Source organism: Cyprinus carpio, chromosome B16, assembly GCF_018340385.1.
Source record: "Cyprinus carpio isolate SPL01 chromosome B16, ASM1834038v1, whole genome shotgun sequence".
Classification (NCBI taxonomy): Eukaryota; Metazoa; Chordata; class Actinopteri; order Cypriniformes; family Cyprinidae; genus Cyprinus; species Cyprinus carpio.
The window spans coordinates 29,283,898-29,305,250 of record NC_056612.1 but is presented as its reverse complement, the minus strand read 5'-3'; the positions used below and the strand labels follow the sequence as shown (position 1 = coordinate 29,305,250).

The 21,353-nt window shown below is 33.2% G+C and overlaps 1 protein-coding gene across 1 annotated transcript in view; it reads left to right on the top strand.

Annotated features, from left to right (window-relative positions):
* LOC109106292 (cyclin-dependent kinase 14-like) overlaps nucleotides 1-21,353 on the top strand; it is a 434,688-nt gene that overhangs the window by 38,309 nt on the left and 375,026 nt on the right. The window contains exons 4-7 of the mRNA XM_042740300.1: nucleotides 9,111-9,350; nucleotides 12,914-13,008; nucleotides 16,313-16,392; nucleotides 20,588-20,682. Of these exons, the coding sequence (XP_042596234.1) occupies nucleotides 9,111-9,350; nucleotides 12,914-13,008; nucleotides 16,313-16,392; nucleotides 20,588-20,682 (510 nt within the window). The remainder of the gene's footprint in view (nucleotides 1-9,110; nucleotides 9,351-12,913; nucleotides 13,009-16,312; nucleotides 16,393-20,587; nucleotides 20,683-21,353) is intronic.

Below are 21,353 nucleotides of genomic sequence, written 5' to 3'. Positions count from 1 at the left end.
ATTAGAAAAAATATATATATATATATTTAATGATGTGATAATATGATTATAAATGACCCGTTCAAAGGCCAGTGAAGGTATACTGCCAGTTAGTGATATAGGCTATTTTTTTTATGTTTTTTCTCTGTTCTGTTAAAAGCTGTTAAATTATTAAGCAGAATCTCGTGTAGTATTTTATCCTTGTATTTTATGTGGTGACCACTGGGAGGTGCTCTGGGCATATATTTTTCTTTCTTAGTTATCTTCCCTGACGTGATGTACATTTCAAAGCAAAAGTAAAAGTTTCACACAAGTTTGTTGCGTTCTAACAGGGAAGAGTTCCGTGTCTTTATTAAAAAACAACACTTTCTCACATAACGCAGTGAAGCAGCCTGTGCATAGAATGAATAATCGAATTCAGCACCACTTCCGTGGACAGCACCTGATAACATCGCACGCAAGAAGGTATATCTTAAAAAACTCCTAAGGTATTCAGGGAACACGCCTAGAAATGGTACACCTTTAGTTAAGGCATAGCTTTAGAGTCTTCGTAACACGATAAGAGAGCGTTATCGGGAAACACAACCCAGATATATTTTTCCCACATAGCTTAGTTCTCTGTCAAAATAAAGGACAGGTAATGAATAATTTACATTTAGACATTTTGCAGATGCTTTTATCCAAAGTGACTCACAGTTGGGGGATACATAAAGCGATTCTTCTTAAAGAGGCAAACAGACACAGGAAGTGCTTATAATACCAAGTTTTAGACATTGTTCAAATAAGTACAAGCTAGAAAGAGAAGGAATAAATAAAGAGAAAGATTTTTTTTTTTTATGATGAAGCCAAGTAGTTTCGAAAGAGATGAGTTTTAAGCTGTCGCTTGAAAATTGTCAGGGATTCAGCATTCCGGATAGGGGTGGGAAGATCATTCCACCAGCCAGGAACGGTGAACGAGAATGTTCTGGAAAGTGATTTTGAGCCTCTGTGATGGTACACCAAGGTGTCGCTCACTAGCGGATCTCAGACTTCTGGAGGGGAAGTAGGTTCGTAGTAGTGAGTGGAAGTAGGCGGGTGCTGAGCCTGTGGCTGTTCTATATGCAAGCATCAGTGTCTTGAACTTGATGCGAGCCGCAACCAGTAGCCAGTGCAAGGAGATAAACAGAGGTGTAACATGGGCTCTTTTGAATGATTTGTAGAGGTTTGATTGTGCTTGATGGAAGTCCAGCCGGAAGAGCATTGCAGTAGTCCAGCCTAGAAATCACAAGGGCCTGGACACGAAGTTGTGCAGCATGCTCCGTTAGATAGTGCCTGATCTTTCTGATGTTGTGCAATGCAAACCTGCAAGATCAAGCAGTCTTTGCAATGTGGTCTTTGAAGGTCAGCTGGTCATAAAAGATTACACCAAGATTTCTGACCGAAGTTGATGGGGTAATTGTAGAAGAACCTAGCTGGATGGAGAAATCATACTGTAGAGTTGAAGTGGCAGGGAAGACAAGAAGCTCAGTCTTTGCCAGGTTGAGCTGTAGGTCATATTCTTTCATCCATGCCGAGATGTCCACCAGGCAGCCTGAGATCCGTGGAGCTCCTGTTGGATCATCTGGTTGAAATGAGAGATAGAGCTGTGTATCATCAGTATAGCAATGGAAGGAGAAGCCATGTGCCTGTATGTTGGGACCCAGTGATGTTGTGTATATGGAGAAGAGGAGGGGTCCAAGAACTGATCCCTGAGGAACCCCAGTGACCAGCTGATGTGCTTTAGATACCTCCCATCCCCAAGCCACCCTGAAAGACCTACCAGTGAGATAGGATTCAAACCAGCGAAGTGGAATCCCTGTGATGTGACAGGAGGATCTGATGACTGACAGTGTCAAAAGCAGCAGATAGATCCAGCAGAATAAGAACTAATGATTCTGAATCAGCTTTTGCAATCCGCAGGGCTTCCGTGACTGACAGTAGCACAGTCTCAGTTGAATGGTCACTCCTGAAACCTGACTGGTTAGTGTCCAGTTTCTTGTTCTGTGAAAGAAACAATGATACCTGGTTGAAAACAACTCTTTCGAGGGTTTTCGCTATGAATGGAAGGAGAGAGACAGGTCTGTAACTATCTGTAAGTGAAGTGTTTAATGTAGGTTTCTTGAGCAGTGGGGTTACAGAGCCTGCTTGAATGCAGTGGGGAAGGTGTCTGTGAGGAGAGATGTGTTGATGATGTGTGTGAGTGCTGGTAAGAGTGTAGGAGAGATTGCTTGGAGGAGGTGTGAGGGGACTGGGTCTAGAGGGCATGTTGTAGGGTGGCTGGAGAGGAGAAGTTTGGATACTTCTGCCTCAGTGAGGGGACAGAAGGAGAAGATGGGAGTTTTAGCAGTGGGTGTGGTTGGTTTGAAGTCCTGTGGGGCTGAGAATTGACTACTGATTGTTCTGGTATAATATTTGACTGATTGTTAATGGAATAATAAAGTATGTGTGTGACAAAATGCATGCTGTTTTATTATTAAAGGAATTGTAAATTATAAATTAAAAACGTATTTGTGACAAATATTAAGTAATATTAGAATATTGCCATGAGCATATTAATCCATGTATGTAGCCTAGCCTTTTAACGCTCCCATGCAAAATTAAACCACCATTTCTTTAAGGTAATATAAAACATGATCCATATTATATAAATAATGCTGCACACCTGTTAAATGTTTCAAATCTAAAATATGGTGTAATACTTAGCTTAGCGTAAATAAGCACAAGCTCTTAGACTGCTTGAATTTGTTCTAAATGAGAAACTAAATTTGCATTGGTGAATATGAAATATTTTAACTACAGTGTTTTTCTTTAATTTTCTACCGACTGCAGCCGTCAAATGTAACATCGGTGAGGCAAAGCTGATGGCTATTTGTGAAAATGTGCTTTGCAGCATTTACTTGATAACTTGTCGTCCACCTACTGTATTACCTATAGGGCTGTGCGATATTGAAAAAAAATGCAAAATGCGATACTTTTTAAAAAAAAATGCGATATTCGATATGCGATACGATATTGCTTAAAGCATGCAAAATCAATTTCAATTATATTTTAAAATATTTAAAAATGAAAATTATATAACCAATTTGTTTCACATTCTTTCTTGGAAAAGAAAGAATCACTATAACTTCTGAAAGTGACCAGCAGTGTTTTAGCAGTACATAAAAAGTAATGTCACAAATCAGAAAATGTCATTTTAACAACAGTGTGAACATGCAAACAAAAAAAAGAAAAACAAAAAAAAAATTACACTAATTTTATATCATTGTAACGATAGTCAGAGAAAGTTCAAACATGATTAAAGGAAAGTGAACAGTCAGTAAAAAAAAGAAAGAAAGAAAAAGTTACAATAGTACACAATAGTAGAAAAAGTACACAATTTACAAGCGTAGATAAAATAAACAGTAGTATTCAGGTACAGAAATGTAATAATTAAGTGTAAAATAACACTGCATTGTGTTCACTGTATGAATTAAATTTAGATTAATCTTTGTTATAGCTGTTTTGTTGTTTGATTAACATTAGTGACATATTCAGCCGCACGTATTTATAGGCTGCTGTCCCTTTAAGACTGACTGCTCAGATCCAGTATAATGATACACATCCGATTTCTTTCTCTGCTGTTTACATTCATTTAAAACATAACTGACTACGTTTACGAGAATGATCATCGAGACGGGTAATATTGACATAATTCTGTGTATGTGTCCGTTCAAATATGAGGAGATGCGAAAGGCAATTCTCTGCTATATGCGTCAAACTAAAACATTGACCTTTTGCAACATTTTAATTTGATTGCTTTTTTGTGAAATAAACATTCAAACTGTGACATAACTTCATTGCATGTTAAGTGATCATCTCAGAAATCTTGGTTTTCCTAGAAATGGCTCAGTCGTCTGTAATTCTCTGATGTTGTTGAGAGATTCATTCATTTTGAAGAGATCAGAGCAGAGATAATGAAGCAACACTAGAAACCCTTCAGATTGTTCTCTCTCGCTGCACATTATGTGATCAGAAACAGAGATGTAATGCTTAAGCGCCGTCGCCCTGCCCTTAACTCCAGCATTAGCATTATCAGGCTTCCTATCTGCATGGCTTGTTTGGCTTGGATTTCCTCTTTACTTAGTTTTCTGTAATCAGGGCGTGTTTTCCCAGCGGGTTCTTAAATATGAAGGATTGTTTCCCAGCTGTAGATGTTTTAGTGTTTTGCTGGAGTCTCTGTCATTTATTTTGCAGTAACGCTCCTGACGCCGTCGGCAATCTCGCTCTCTGCTGCAGTACATTACAGCTCTGTGTTCATTTAAATCACACAACTCCGTTTGTTTCAGGACTCTACAAAGATTTACTTATTGGAGCAGGGTTATGAATATATGTATTTGTCTAAATAGGAAGCATGTGGTGCGCAAATGATCTGCAGTGGCCCCAAATAATCAAGTTACTTGTTTGTTTTTCCACTTTTGAGTTATTTTTCTAATTTCTATTTTATTTGTTTGTTTGTTTTTCCATGTTTGAGTTATTTATTTTTTCGCATTTTTATTATATTTATTGAAATTTATTAATTTTTATTTGTTTCTAATTTTTATTTTTAATTTTTCCAATTATTAAAAATTGTATAATTTATAATTATTTTATTTAAAGTTTTTGTATTTCTGTTTTTTTATTTATAATACTATTCTTATTCTTTCCTATGTTTATGCACTTACATATTTATTGATTCTTCTTTTGTTCATTCTTATGTATTTTTTTTAATTTATTTATTATTTTTCATAAAATAATATATATAATTTTTATTATTTATTAATTCGTATTTGTGTGTGTGTGTGTATATATATATTTGTGTGTATATATATATACATATGTATTTTTTATTATTATTTTGTAATTTATTTTATATATTATATATATATATTATATATATATATATATTATATATATATATATTTTCTTATTATATATTTTGTATTCAAAATCAATTTCTTTTTTTCTTTCTTTCTTTCTTACCCTTTTTTAAAAAATTGATCTTTATCTATTTATTTATCCATATTTATTTAATCTTTATTTTCTTATTTTCTGTTTGTGTATGTTTCTGTACAGTATTCAGAGGCGTTTATTCTGTGCTGCACGTGATTGAGATCCTCAGACGTGTTTGTCTCCTCGTGTCGGCGGTTCTTTATGCATCATGAATGCCGTCTGGAGCGCATCCCACTCGTTTTAGACGCACTTCGCAGCAGAGTTTGCTTTCAGAGCGGCTCCTGATGCGTAAGAGACGAGAGAGAGTCGTGTCAGAGACTGATGTCAGCTGTTTAAAGTATTGATGGTTTCCATTAAGAGCTCTGAATCCCACACACTGTACAGTCAGGCTTGAAGATCAGCGGGGAATCAGGCCGCTTCATAGTAAACACTCAGGTGAATGTCTGCCCATCGCTCTCCTCTCGTCTGGAATAAAAGCACTTCATTTGATGTGGAGAAATCACAAACTGGATAGTTCATGTGCTTCAATCTGTTAATAGACACAGAAATAAAAACTGGCTAAAATATCCAGAGGTAATGAGATGCGTTGTGTGCTGCTCTGATGAAGGTTTGTGGATTAAAGGCTCTGGAGTTATTTGCTCATGAGAGCTTTGGGAAACTGATGGTACTTTAATGTTGTCATATCTGGATTAGTTTACCGGCTCAGTTGCATTAGTTTGCTGGCTAATTGCAGACATGAAAAGTTTTCAGAATTCACCTTTAATTACACACTGGCAGTATCTTAGTGTCCCAGAATCCTAGGGTCTGTTAGTAATTAGATTGTACACTTTCTAATGTAAGAGCTTTCTTGCTTCAGTGATGTTTGGGGCGTTGTTAAGTCATTGCTTTGCGTTTGCTTCTGTTCTCTAGATATGATGTGATTTCCTTCTTCAGTGTCTCTTGAGTCTCCTGTTTTGTTAGTTAGTTTGTTTATTTAGCCTATTTATTTATTTTTCTAAATTTTATGTTTATTTATTTTATTCTATTTCTAATTTATTTAAAATTTTTATTGCATTTTATTTTCTAATTTTTATTTATCCAATTTTGATTTATTATATTTGAACATTTTATTTATTTATAATTGAATTTTTGCTTTAAATTTGTAATTATTTGTTTAATGTTCATTTATTTATTTTTAATTTAATTAAATTTTTATTAATTTGTATTAATTAAATGATTTATTATATTTTATAATTATATTTATTTAAGTTTTTTAAAAATATATATTTTTATAATTTATTTATTATTGTCATTTGTAAATTTTATTTATGTTTAAATTTTGTATTTACTTTTTATAGTTGATTTATTCATTTATATATTTATTTATTTATTTATTTTTAGCTGATACGTTTAATAATAACTTCTATTTCATTAAATACATAAATAATTGATATCTTAATTCATTCAAACTGTTAGTAAAAACATAAAAACTCAATCAAACATAAAAAATAACAAAAACTATAAAACAAAATTAAGTTGTTCATCGTCCCTTCATCTTGCAGTTCAGTGTTTATAAGGACTGGTTGTGCTGGGAATTACAGCTAAAATGAGTAAACATCTGTGGTTTTACATGATAAGCATCATGATGGAAATGATCGGGATGATTGAGACTCAATTAGTGCTCATTGTGTCTGAAGCATCTGGAACATTAAACACGCTCACAGCAATTACATCTCACTCATGATTGACAGTCTATGCCGTCTGATTGACAGTGCAGGAGGCGGAGTCTCTGCCGTCTGATTGACAGCGCAGGAGGCGGAGTCTCTGCCATCTGATTGACAGCACAGGAGGCGGAGTCTCTGCAGTCTGATTTACAGTGCAGGAGGCGGAGTCTCTGCCATCTGATTGACAGCACAGGAGGTGGAGTCTCTGCTGTCTGATTGACAGCGCAGGAGGACGGAGTCTCTGCCATCTGATTGACAGCGCAGGAGGACGGAGTCTCTGCCATCTGATTGACAGCACAGGAGGTGGAGTCTCTGCAGTCTGATTGACAGCGCAGGAGGCGGAGTCTCTGCAGTCTGATTTACAGTGCAGGAGGTGGAGTCTCTGCTGTCTGATTGACAGCGCAGGAGGACGGAGTCTCTGCCATCTGATTGACAGCACAGGAGGTGGAGTCTCTGCTGTCTGATTGACAGCGCAGGAGGCGGAGTCTTTGCTGTCTGATTGACAGCGCAGGAGGCGGAGTCTCTGCAGTCTGATTGACAGCGCAGGAGGTGGAGTCTCTGCTGTCTGATTGACAGCGCAGGAGGCGGAGTCTGTCTGCTGTCTAGAACAGAATAGAGACACAAAGAGCTGTGCACAGGTTTTTGGCATTCAGATGGTTTAATGCAGAATGTCAGAGACAGTGACGGCGGCTCCATTCTGCTCCGAAGCCTCTGTTTCTGTTCACTTTAAAAAAGGTCACTATCATTTACTGGCCTGTCAGGACGGGAAGTAACTAAATGTAAATGTAAAGACATTTATAATGTGACAAACATTTCTATTTCAAATAAATCAGAAATGTTTCTTGAGCAGCAAATCATCATATTAGAATGATTTCTGAAGATCATGTGACACTGAAGACTGGAGTAATGATGCTGAAAATACAGCTGCACATCACAGAAATACATTACACTTTAACAGATTCACATAGAAAACAGCTGTTTTACATTAAAATAATATTTCATAATTTTTAATGTATTTTTGATCAAATAAATGCTTCGTTCAGAAACATTAAAAATCATAATTACTCCAAACTTTTGAATAGTAGTGTGTATCTCTGTGTGTGTGTGTGTGTGTGTGTGTGTGTGTGTTGTGTTTTCAGAAGGCTTGGCTGAATCATTTGTTTAGCTCAGTTCTTGCCCCAGAGTAGTTTGAGAGTTGATATATTTTAGTCTGAGCTGTTTGAGTCTCTCGCGCTGAAGTGTGTTTGGTGAAACTCGGCCCGTGTAAGTGACCCGCGGGCGATGGTTAGAGAGGTTCACGGGACGCTCCTCCTGAATGTTTAATGACAGACCGCTGACATGATGCTGCTCCTTTTGTGCTGCTCACAGTCCGGCGGCTATGGAGTGGCCGGTAGGTTCACACGCTTTAGATTAATGCTCCTGTGTGTGTGTGTGTGTGTGTGTGTGTGTGTGTGATGGAAATCTACTGTAAAGCAGCAGCTGAATCGATGTCTGAACTGAGATGAAAACCAGCAGACCGTCTGTGGATTTGTGAACGTGGACGTGATCAGAGCTCAACTTTCACACGTCTTTTCATCTCGTTTTTGCGTTTAAAAAAGGCAAAGATGCTTGAAAGGAGATTTTACTTCAAAGCAAAAAACCATGCATCATGATTTTTCTTGCCACACTTTACTTTCGATTTTTTTGTAGTATTTTAAAATTATTTTTTTTTATTTAGCTTTTTAATGTTTTGATTAATTTTAAGTGTAATTTTATTCTTTTTTAAATGATTTTTATTAATTTTCAAGTAAATGTTTTTATTTTATAATTATTTTAATTGTACTTTTTAAATTTAATTTTGTTTAATATTTTTTAAGTGTTTTTGTATTAATTTAGATGTATTTTTTACTTATTTTACTTATTTAATACTTTTACTTTTTAATGATTGGTTTAAACAATTTCCAGTTGTTTTTTTAAGTTTACAATTATTTATTTTAATTGTAAATTTTTAATGATTTTATTAATTTTCAGCAATTGTTTTAATTTTTAAAATTATTTTATCTTAATTTTACATTATGATTTTTAGTAGGTTTTAGCAAGTGTTTTCATGTAATTTTGAAATATTTAATTTTTAATGATTTTTTATCTTTTATTTAGATTTGTTGATTCAGGTTTTATGAACCGCAGAAGAACATAATGAACGTAAACGCATAACTTTAGCGTCTGGAGCCCAACTTGCGCCACCTTTTCACTGCAAACAATATTTTACTGTTCTTATAATTTAAATTTTTTTTACATATTATTTTGCATTTTAAAAATGCAGTGATGCTTAAAATGAGATTTAGGTCTAGCTAAATTGTGCATAAAAATTGTAAGGAAAAATAAACTGAACTCTAAAAGGAAAGTCATCCTTTCTGCATCTTGTTTAGAGCACAGTGCTGATGACGTTCTTCTTCTTCTCAGATATGTGTCACCAAGATGTCCACTCGCAGCTGCCAGGGATCGGACTCGCTCATCAAGCCCCTGGACACTATCCCTGAGGACCGGAAGGTGCAGCGCACGCAGAGCGGCTTCGACCCCTTCGAGAAGCCGGCCGGTCAGGTGAAGCGCGTTCACTCGGAGAACAACGCCTGCATCAACGCCAAGAGCTCGTCCTCCGGGAAAGAGTCTCCCAAACTCCGCCGTCACTCCAGCCCCAGCTCCGTGAGTTAATGATCTCAGACTTCATCACTGCATGCCCTCGATGCGGCTCGTTTATAAACCTCAAACATGTTTGGCTTGTAGATATTGTTTGAGAGCTTCATTAGCTCTGCTTATTCTATTTTATTGAGTTTTTATTATAATGATCATTAGACGTGTCTATTTAACACATGCTTCATCAGGGATTCCTAAACACTTCTGTCTGCTGATCCCCCTTGAGATAAAATATTAAGATGTTCAATAATTGATCAACACTTTCACGTTCACGCTTCTCTGATGTTGGTTAATAGTCGTGTTACATGCAGGTATACAGTTACAATATCTCAAGTATCTTTTTAAATATAAATTCATTTTCATTTTGTTTTTATTTATTCAGAAATTTATTCACTTATACATTTTAGTAAGCGTTTTATTTAGATTTTTAATCTTTTTAATTATTTGTTTTATTTTTTGTGATTTTATTAATTTTTGTGCTTTTTATTTTGAATTCTTATTTTAAATTGGTCCATTTTAATTCTACTTTTTTAATTTTAATAAGTGTTTTTAGATTTTTTTAATTATTTGTTTTAATTTTACTTTTAAATTATTAATTCATTTTTAGTGAGTTTATTTTTTAATTGTTTTTCATTTAACTGTATGATTTTATAAATTTTTAGTTCATTTTTATTTTTAATTTTAAAATTATTTGTTTTATTAAGTTTTTATTTAGATTTTGTAAAATAATTTTTAATTTCACTTTTATTAATTTTAGTAAGTTCTTATTTGTATTTTTTAATTAGTTGTAATTAATTATTTTATTAATTTTTAGTTAGTTTTTTATTTTTATTTTTAAATTTATTTATTTCGATGTTTTTAGATTTGTTTTGTTTTAAAATATTTATTTTAATTTTTTCATTAATTTTTAGTGAGTTCATTTTTTTATTGTTTTTCATTTTACTGTTTGATTTTATTCATTTTTAGTTCATTTTGATTTTTAATTTTAAAACTATTTGTTTTAATTTGACTTTTTAATGATTTTATTCATTTTCAGTAATTGTTTTATTTTGCATTTTAATAAAAATATTTCTTTAAATTTTACGTTTTAATTAATTTATTATTTTTTAGTATGTTTATTTAGTTTCTTTTTATTTTAAAATAATTTATCTTCATTTTTATGTTACATTATTATTTTATTAATTAGACAATTTTTGTAGACCCCACTTTGTTGAACCTTACATACAGCATTTTGTATAATAACTATATTTATTTCAATTTAATTTAAAAGAGACTAGATGCTTTCTAAAGTATGTAACTCCGAAATCGAGACACGTATGACCTGAGAGAGAAATCTGAAGGTGGCTGGTTTGAGGAAAGCACATCAATAGCTGATTCACACCAATGAAAAATGGATGAGCGTAAGGCCACACAGAAGGAGTGGAGAGAGAGAGCCTGACCTCTTTCCCATCAGCCCCGTCTCCTTATCCTCCCACAGACATTCTTATTTAGAAAATCCACTCAAACCTGTTCTCCACAGGGCCCCTGCACTCCCGATGCCTCGATCAGGATAATAAAGTCATGCGGAGGTGATATTCAGAGGCTGCTGGTGTTGGGTTTGCGGTTACAGCTGCATTCGGAGCGAGTGTTTATCCGGGAAGATCACGCTAATCTTTCACTCGGATCGCTGCGGAGGATCAGTGACAGACCGCAAACCTGATTGCTGAAGAAACACTGCGTTTTCACCAGCAGCACTGCCGCTGTGCATTTGCTCATTACTGTACATATAACTCTGAGGATAAATATAAATATAATGCTTACTAGGAAAAACAAAAACAAATCATAATATAAAATTAAAACAAAATTTTTAAATAAAAAAACTAAATGAAACACTTACTAAAAACAATAATCAATTAATCGCATACAAAATAATTTTTTTGTTTGCATAATATATGTGTGTGTTCTGTATATATTTATTGTGTATATATAAATACACACACATACATTATATATTTGGAAAATATATTTGGAAAATATTAACGAAATATTGAAATAATATAATTTATATTATAAATAAATATATTTAATATATAAACATAATTTATTTCTGAAATATATACATGCATGTGTACACATACAAATATAATGTAAACAAAAACTTTTATTTTGGATGTGATTAATCACTAATTATTTGACAGCTCTATAAAAATAAATATAAAAGATTTTGAAATAAAAAAATCAAAATACAAAAAATGTAAATGAATTGTCCTTAAATGGACTTTTAAAATAAATGATTTAAAAATAAAATAAATTAAATTACCTTAAATACTTCTTTAAAATGAATAAAATTCTAATAAAAAACTATGAAATTCATTACCTATTGAAATAAGGCAAGCATTTTTATAACTCATTTCTTTAGGGTAACTCACTTCTTTTTAAGTGTTTTTAAAGCATGTTTCCTTGTTTTGCTGATTTTATAATCTTTATATGGTGTATTTTGTTTTATTTATTTATGTAAAGCTCTTTTAAAGGCGCTATAGAAAATAAAGATTATTAATATTATTAATGTAAAATATTAATATGATTATACAATTTATTAATTTTATTATTTAATTTTATTTAAAATTATTTTAAACATTTTCATTATTTTTTATTACTCTCATATACTCTTATAAACAAACGTTCACATTTGATCTAAGAGCATGTCTCTCACTTACTGTACGCGATCTCACAGTCTGAAGCTCCTGTTATAGGAAATTAACACATGCTGTCATGAATAATTAAAGGAGGCATCTTCTCATTGGATGAAGACATGCATTCTCATGAATAATTATGAGACACAGATGAGTCGCCAGTATATTACAGGAGATAGAAAACGTCACATCCTGATGAAGATGGAAACGGCACAAAAATTAACCAGTTTCCTCTTAAAATTAGTGTCTTATATGATGTATGCATGTTAAAATGTAAAAGTAAAAAATACAGTAAAAATTATGAAATATTATTATAATTTAAAACAGCTGTTTTCTGTGTGAATCTCTGTTAAACTGTAATTTATTTCTGTGATGTGCAGCTGTATTTTCAGCATCATTACTCCAGTCCTAAATCACAAAAAATCAAAACAAAAAAAAATAATATGATGATTTGCTGCTCAAGAAACATTTCTGATTATTATCAATGTTGAACACAGTCGTGCTGCACAATATTTTTGCGGAAACCGTGATGCATTTTATTTTTCAGGATTCACAGATGAATAGAAAGTTCAAAAGAACAGCATTTATTTAAAACAGAATCTTTGTAACATTATAAATGTCTTTACTGTTACTTTTGATCAATTTAATGCATGCAAAGTATTAATTTCTTGCACAGATTCATGCAGAGTTAGTGAATGAGACCCACTGGAGGTTTTTTGTAGTAAAGTTCGCCTGCAGAGCTCATTTCCTGTTTAACAGGAAGCAATTAATCAGCTCCAGTTAAACAGCACAGGCTCATTAATAGAGAGACTTCCTGCTGGAAGAATCCCAGATCTGACCCAGAATCCCCGGCTGACCTCACGTCTGCTGTAATAAAAGCGTCTCTCTGCTCTGTTTCAGCCCACGAGCCCAAAGTTTGGGAAAGCAGACTCGTACGAGAAGCTGGAGAAGCTCGGAGAGGGATCCTACGCCACCGTCTACAAAGGGAAGAGCAAGTGAGTTCTCCATCGATGTGTGGTTTGTTATGATAGTACAATATCTGTCTGAGATACAACTATTTGAAAATCTGGAATCTGAGGGAGCAAAAAAATCTAAATATTGAGAAAATCATCTTTAAAGTTGTTCAAATGAAGTTCTTAGCAATGCATATTACTAATCAAAAATTAAGTTTTGAAATATTTACGGTAGGAAAGTCGTTTCAGAGGCGGAGCAAAACTACAGAGAAACAGTTTTGTGGCTTTTATTTGTGCTTGATTTGTGCCCAGTTCACAATCTGAATGCCACACATGCTTATGATCGCCAATGTTTACATTATGGTTGTATATCAGGATATGCATATTTCATGTCTCTTGCCTTTTTGAATGAGCAGCTAAAGTAGTAACGCTTAGACGTTGCTAATTAAGATTTCCTGTGTATTTCAGGCTTTTCCATGATAAAAAAAATCCAGTATTGTAATTTTTTGTTATTATTAATTCTTTGGTTCCCGTATTTCTCTCATCTTTTTGAATGACTTGCTGGAAGTGGTATAGTGTAAACATTTCAAAATAAGAGTCACATTGCATTTCGGACATGATTGAAAGTGATTAAAAGTCCTTCATTATGCCTAAAATCTTTTTTTTTTTTTTTTTTTTTCTGGATATTACTGGTATTTTGGTTCCCATATTTCTCTCACCTTTTGAATGAAAAACTGTAGTAGTAAAGCGTAGACCCTTCAAAATAAGAGTCCCAGTGTATTTCAGTCTTGTTTATGATTAAAAATCTTTTTTTTTTATTATTATTAATACTTTGGTTCCTGTATTTATCTCATCTTTTTGAGTGAGCAGCTAGCAGTAGTATAGTGTAGACATTTCAAAATAAGAGTCCCTGTGCATTTCAGTCTTGTTTATGATAAAAAAAGGCCGTAATATGCATTTTTGGTTATTATATTAATACTTTGGTTCCAGTATTTCTCTCATTTTTTTGAGTGAGCAGCTAGCAGTAGTATAGTGTAGACATTTCAAAATAAGAGTCCATGTGTATTTCAGTCTTGTTTATGATAAAAAAAAGGCCGTAATATGCATTTTTTGTTATTATATTAATACTTTGGTTCCCATATTTCTCATATCTTTTTGAATGAAAAACTGAAGTAGTAAAGCGTAGACACTTCAAAATAAGAGTCTTGATGTATTTCAGTCTTGTTTATGATTAAAAATCTTTTTTTTTTTGTTATTAATACTCTGGTTCCCGTATTTCTCTCATCTTTTTGAGTGAGCAGATGGAAGTAGTATAGTGTAGACATTTCAAAATAAGAGTCCCTGTGTATTTCAGTCTTGTTTATGATTAAAAATCCCTTAATATGCAATTTTTTTGTTATTATATTAATACTTTGGTTCCCGTATTTCTCTGATCTTTTTGAGTGAGCAGCTGGAAGTAGTAAGTGTAGACATTTCAAAATAAGAGTCCTTGTGTATTTCAGTCTTGTTTATGATAAAAAAAGTCCCTCATTATTCATAAAACCTTTTTTTTCTCTATCGGCTATAATTTTTTTTTTTTTGTTATACAATAAACAGTATCTGGCATCTAAATCAAAATTCCCTCTTGTACTATTTTCTCTCTGAACTGCCCCATCACAAGAAAGAAAGACTAAGAACATTAATTAACTTGTTCACTATGTTGAATTTTTTAGTGTCGGCACAATAATCATTAAACACATTATCTTATCAGCAAAATGCTGTATCAATGGACCTCTACCTCATGTGTACTGAAATATGAAAAAAACATACAGTAAACCAATTTCAATATATATGTAATTATTAAATAAAACTCGAAGTCTTGAGTATTTTAGCTTGCAGTTACTCTTTTGCAGTTGAATGTGCTGCAGTCTGTTTAATTACGCAAAACAATCTGATACCTCATTTATTTTGAGATTGTGTGGGTTTGTTCTGCGGTGTTAATTTTATTTGTGCCCGCTGTGTTTCTCTGGGTCCTTTGACTCGTTTAGTAACTGAACTGTAAGCAAAGACGGCAGCAGATAATTATTATGATGTGAAATCTGAATGAAATTATATTCATTCTTCATATTGCTGTAATAAAACCAGAGCCTGAGAAAATCTGGAAAATATAATTCCAGCCAGCGTGAAATGAATAGTGCGTTATTGTCAGTGTTTTTCATAGTAATGATGGTGTTTGTGTGTAAGTTCATTATGACCTGCGCGTTCAGATTCACTTCACTGCCTCCAAATTGCATTTCATCGACTTAAAGTGACAGTAAATCACTCCTGACCCGGTTTATTGTCTTCAGACTCGCTCCTGGTCTCAATGAGCACAAACCATCAGTGCTTTTTATATAAAAACACAAAACAGTTTCTCTGTAGTTTTGCTCTGAAACGACTTTTCTTTTATGATGACATCATCAATCCCTCCTGTCAAACAATATTGTTTGGATAATAGTCAATCAGATAAAATCATATTGCATACAGGGCCATATATTTTCCCTAAAATTCTGGGTTTTCTGTTTCTATATCTGGATTTGGTTTTAATGGTTTAATTAAATTAGATAAAAAAGCATGTCAATCGATTGAATTCATAAAACCTTTCACATCAAAAAATGTAAAATGTAATAATTATTAAAATGTAAAATAAAGAATAATAATTTATTGCAACACTTACATACGTATATTTCTTTGTATTGTTTTTATTTGATTTTTTCCCCAAATTCTGTTATTTGTTTTAATTGTTCTAAATTCTGATTTATTATTTAATATAAATGTATCGTCAACTATTTAATCTTTTAACATAAATCTAAAAGCAAATTAAATCATTTCTTTACAGCAAATAATCGCATTGTTAAATTAAATGTAATTATTATAATGAATAAAAATAAATAAATAATTAAGAAAGGTATATAGATTTTATTTATTTATTTAAGAAAGTTTCCTTTTCTGCCAAATGCACACAAATCTATTTAAAAATGTATAAAATTGTTTGAATACACATAAATAAATAAATAAATAAATGGATTCAGTGTAAAACAGTATATTATTATAATATAATATATATTACAATTAAATATATAAATTATATTATGCATATTTTGGACCCCTTAATATACGGTTTCATTCAGCAATATTATTTATTTATTTGTTTTTTTGTTTGTGTTAAAGCGACTTGAATTGGATTTCAAAATATACATTTTTATTAATTCATGCATTTACTGGGAATCGAACCCATGATCTCAGAGTTTACAGAAACGTTTATACAGTGCACTCAGTCCTGTAATACAGATGAATATCAAACCTGTTAATCTTGTGTGATTTTTAGGGTAAACGGGAAGCTGGTTGCGTTGAAAGTGATTCGTCTGCAGGAGGAAGAGGGAACGCCGTTCACAGCGATTAGAGAAGGTGAGCCATCTCTCCATCACTTGCCAGTAGGGCTGGGTGATATGGCAAAAATATTTAATGATGTAACATACAACCCTAAATTAAAAAAAAAAAAAAATAATCAAAATAAAAAACAAAGTTGCCTATATGTTGTCCACTACGAGTTATGTTGTGATGACTTGGGAGCCCCAATCCTCTCTGACTTTAAGAGAAAACGCCAGTGAAATTTGGCTAGTGGATTTTGCATACCTGAGCCACTCCCCATGCATACGGGTATAATAGACGACAGGTGCATCCACTCTTCAGATTTTTGTTTCGGAGCCGAGTGGATGATAATCCTTGATCTCCACAAAGCCCTTTACTCATCTGACTGGAAGAAGCAGTGTTCCTGTCATCAGCGATTCCCCAGTGATTTTAGGCACTTCAACTGAAAGAGCAGTTTCTCTAAAAGATCAAATCACGGTTGGTTCGCGTCTTTTTAAAGATGCCGTTCCGTCCGTGTTCTCCTGGTTACTGTCATTACTTGTCCTCTGTTGATGGACACGATCGTTGTCTTCAGTGTCTGGGCATCCAACACACTGAAGCTGCATTCGTGGATGATTAATGCGTTCATTGCGAGCATATGAGCATGGCTTCTCACGGGGAACGGAGCGGCACCCTCTGTCTCTAGCTGTCCAGGTTTCCCTGTCACGAGCAGGGTGCTCCGGATAGAGCTCTGGGAGATCTGAGGGTCATAGTGAGAGCTTCTCCCCGTGTACCTCTCACTCCTCCCGCAGCGAATGTCCCGTGTGGCTCCCGGGTGATTTTGCTGGCCTGGCTCATGATGGTCCCAGCATTTCATTCAGTGCACCACCGGAGGATCGGATGTCGATCGCGGCATTGTGGATATGGGCTGTGGTCCTCCGAGGGTGAAGATTCGGAGGTGGCGACAACACCAGAGGGGGGCAGCCCCGCCGAATCTCCGAATCAGACCCGGAGCTGTCTGCATTGGACTGGAGGTGAACACACCGCCCAGTCTCGAGCCCTTGCATAAAACCTGAAGAGAGGATGCACAGGTTGCCTTTTTTTACCCGTATGCACAGGGAGAGGCTCAGGTATGCAAAATCCACTCGCCAAATTTAATTGGCGTTTTCTCTTAAAGTCAGAGAGGATTGAGGCTCCCAAGTGAATCCCCCTATTTCATCACGACATAACGTCTCCCTTCCCTCCATTGGGGAACAAGGTTACGTATGTAACCGAGACGTTATTTCAACAAAAAAACTCAAAAATGTAACACAGGGAATTCTGGGAAAGATCGTGATTCACTGTAAATTATACCTTCTTTTTCACTTCCAGAAATGGTATACTACAGTAAAATAACATTTAATGTCCAATACTGTTTTTCACCGTATATAGTAAGGAAACTCACTGTTAACTATTTAACAGGTTTTTACTGTAGCATTTTTACAGTCTTTTACCGTTAAATTAAAGGTAACTTTTTACAGTGTTTGAATCAATCGATAAAACCTGAAAAATCCCCCAGCCCTACTTGCTAGTGTTAATATGTGTGTTTTACGTGGCCTTCATATAACAAAGAGAAACTAGTTAAATAAAGTCACCCACAAGGAATTTTTCTCTCTCTCTCTCCTTACTGAAGCGAGCGTGTGAGAATCTCTCTGCATTTTAATTGCGCTGCGTGTTTTTGATCTGCGTGATCCGGGCTGATCATCCGGGGTTGTGCGGATCAGAAAAACGCTTTGAACATTGAACTGATTCAGCAATTACTCGAGATGTTGAGGCTGGCAGAACGTGAACAAAACTAAGTGAGCTTACTGCACAGGCAGGATTTTAAGGGCTGATTTTGACTAAATCGAAGGCAACATTGCATGCGTTTCTTGTGGAGGATGATTTTCAGTGTGAGAACAGATCGTGAATACTAGGATGATTTTCAGTGTAATAAATAACAGATCGTGAGCAACAGTCAGCATGAAGTTAATTTTTATGTTTTTCATATCTTTTTTTTTAAAATAATTTTATGACAGTCAGCATGAAGTTAATTTTTATGTTTTTCATATCTTTTTTTTTAAAATAATTTTATGTGATTTGAGTCTTTTCATCAAATCTATTCATGATACTTACAGATTTTGGTTATTGTTATTATTATTATTATTATTATTATTATTATTATGTCATCATGTAGTTCTGTCTCTGTTTGACTTTCAATCTTGCTTTTTTCTGAAACATAAAATGAGAATATCTTCAGTTTTCAAATGCTGCAAGTGTACAGTGATTTATACTGTCAAGCATTTCATTATTTCTATTTATTTATTTAATTTTAAGCACTTTATTTTATTTTATTTTATTGTATTGTTGTGTTTTAATTAATACATAAAAATTAACAAATAAATATTATTTTATTATTTTATTTAATTTAATTTTCTTGTTTTAATTATTTTATTTCATAACAATTAAAAGAATAAGAATTACTCGATAAAAATAATTAACAAATACATTATTAATAAATAAAATTTTTATAATAATTATTTTACTTAATGCTTTACTGCATTTCATTTTACTTCAGTTTATTGTACATTTTTGAATATTTACTTTTTATTATTTATTATTATTATTTATAATGTTATTTTTTTATTATTTCTTATAATGATAATAATTATTCTAAAAATAAATAAATAAAGTGATATCACGAAAGACTAACAGGATGGAAAGTCAAATTGAATGTCACTATAGTCATTATAGTGTAAAATGATTTTATTAAATGTAGTTTATTATGTATACAGTATTTTGATATATGATGACAGCAGGATTGACTCACGTAATGCAGATTTCCCTTGTTTTGCTCAATATGTGAGCTTTGTTTTGCCCGTTTTCCACAGATGCAAATCTGTTTGCTGTTCATCATGAAACACACTTGAAGCGTTTCGCTCTGTCTTTGTGGTTAATTGAGTGTTTCCTTCTTGATTGAGACGTGAGTTCTGTGTTCTGCAGCCACTGTGTTTTGTAATGTGAAGAAAAACACGTCTGATCTGAGAAATAAGGCAGACACACTCATAAAACATCAATGTAAACCCAGGCTTTGCTGCTGACTGCTGAAGATCGGTGATTAGCTTTAATTGCAGTGTTCTTGTGTAACTCGTTAGCTGGAATAATAGACAGGAAGCTCAGAGAGCCGCTTCCTGTCCCTGCGGCGATGCTTTCTCCAGTCTGTAAATGATCTGCAGCGTCTGCACTGATTCAGATCTAGCAGGAATACAGCTGATTGCTTCAACATGTGAATATGTGGAGTAATAGTCATTCTGTCCTCAGCAGCATGTTTACTTTTCATTTCCTTTTTATTTTTAAAAACCTCTTTTATTTGAAGCTTAAAACTCTTTCTGTGTGGAAAATTGATTTTAAATTATTTTTTATTATTATAAAGCACTTTGGATAATAGCAAAATATGAATATTATTTAATTAAAATAATAATAATAATTATTATTTTTATTATTATTTCTATCTTGTTTTCTTCTGAAGCATAAAAGTAGAATTTCCAAGCTTAATAAAGAATGTCTAGGTTTATGTTTTCCATATAATGCAAATGCACAGTGATTTATACTTAATTTTATTTTATTTTATTTTATTTTATTTTATTTTATTTTATTTTATTTTATTTTATTTTATTTTATTTGGGCACATTTATTTTATGTTATGTTTCTAAAGTATTTATTAAATAAAAAATTATTTAATACTTTATTGCATTTTTATTTTAATTTAATTTAAATATAATTATAAAATTAAAATATTAAATAAAAAATCTTTACATGTAATTAATTACATCATTTAATTTTATAATAAACTTGTAGTAAATTTTTTTTTACTATTTATAGTTGCTTGTTTATTTTTTTATAATCTATTAATTATAATAAGAATTCTAACAATAAAATAATAAAAAAAAAAAAAAAAAAAAAAATAAATAAAAAAATCCTAATAAAAACAAAAACAACAGTCCCAAGATTGGGTGCAAGTTCATTATATATACAACATGTAGCAGAGCAGGCTTTCTGTTTACTAGGTGTGAAAAGCCTCTTATCAGCAAAACTTATAGCTCTTTATATATTGAATCCAGGAACAGCTGTCTGACAGATGAATGAAGATCTGCCTCTGCAGCTTCAGATGCACAACTCCAGTTCTTAATACGAGTCATTGGTGTGTTAATGAAGCGTTTGTGTTTGTGTGCAGCGTCTCTGCTGAAAGGCCTGAAACACGCCAACATCGTGCTGCTCCACGACATCATTCACACCAAGGAAACCCTGACGCTGGTCTTCGAGTATGTGGTGAGTATCACAACGTCTCCTTTAGAAACACTGTTTAATCCACGATATCTTCTGTAACTCTACTCTCAGATGCCAGAGTGTTTTCCCCTCTCGTGTTTGAGATGCTTCACTCAGCATTACTCCAGCCTGAGGTTTGAATCTTCAGTTCTGTTTCTCGAGCCGATCACTCTCGCCTTTTGCGTGGCGAGTGTTAATAAAGATTGACGAGAAGGACAGGCGCAGTTGCATTATTCATGAAAGAAAACAGGTTTATCTGCGGTGTTTGCAAACAGAAACACAGACCGAGCAGAGCATTGTGGGTAATTCTCTCTCCCACACCGCCACACACTCATACACACAATCACTGTAGAAAGAGACAAACATACAGGAAATGATTGCCGTTTGAAACAGGAAGTGACAGTCGAGGCTGATCCACATTATGTGTCTGTAGAAATTCCCACAATGCACTGCAGTGAGAAATAAAATCATCCAAGATGGTCCTCAAAGTAAAAGTAATGTTGATAAATATATGTGTAATTCATTTATTGAAAAGAATAATTAAAAGTTTTATTTCTAATTAAAGTAAATTATTTATTATTAAATACTTTAGTAATTAAATAATATATTTTAAAACTATTATATTATTAATAATAAAAATTGCAATAAATGTATTTGTTAAAAATTGAAATAAA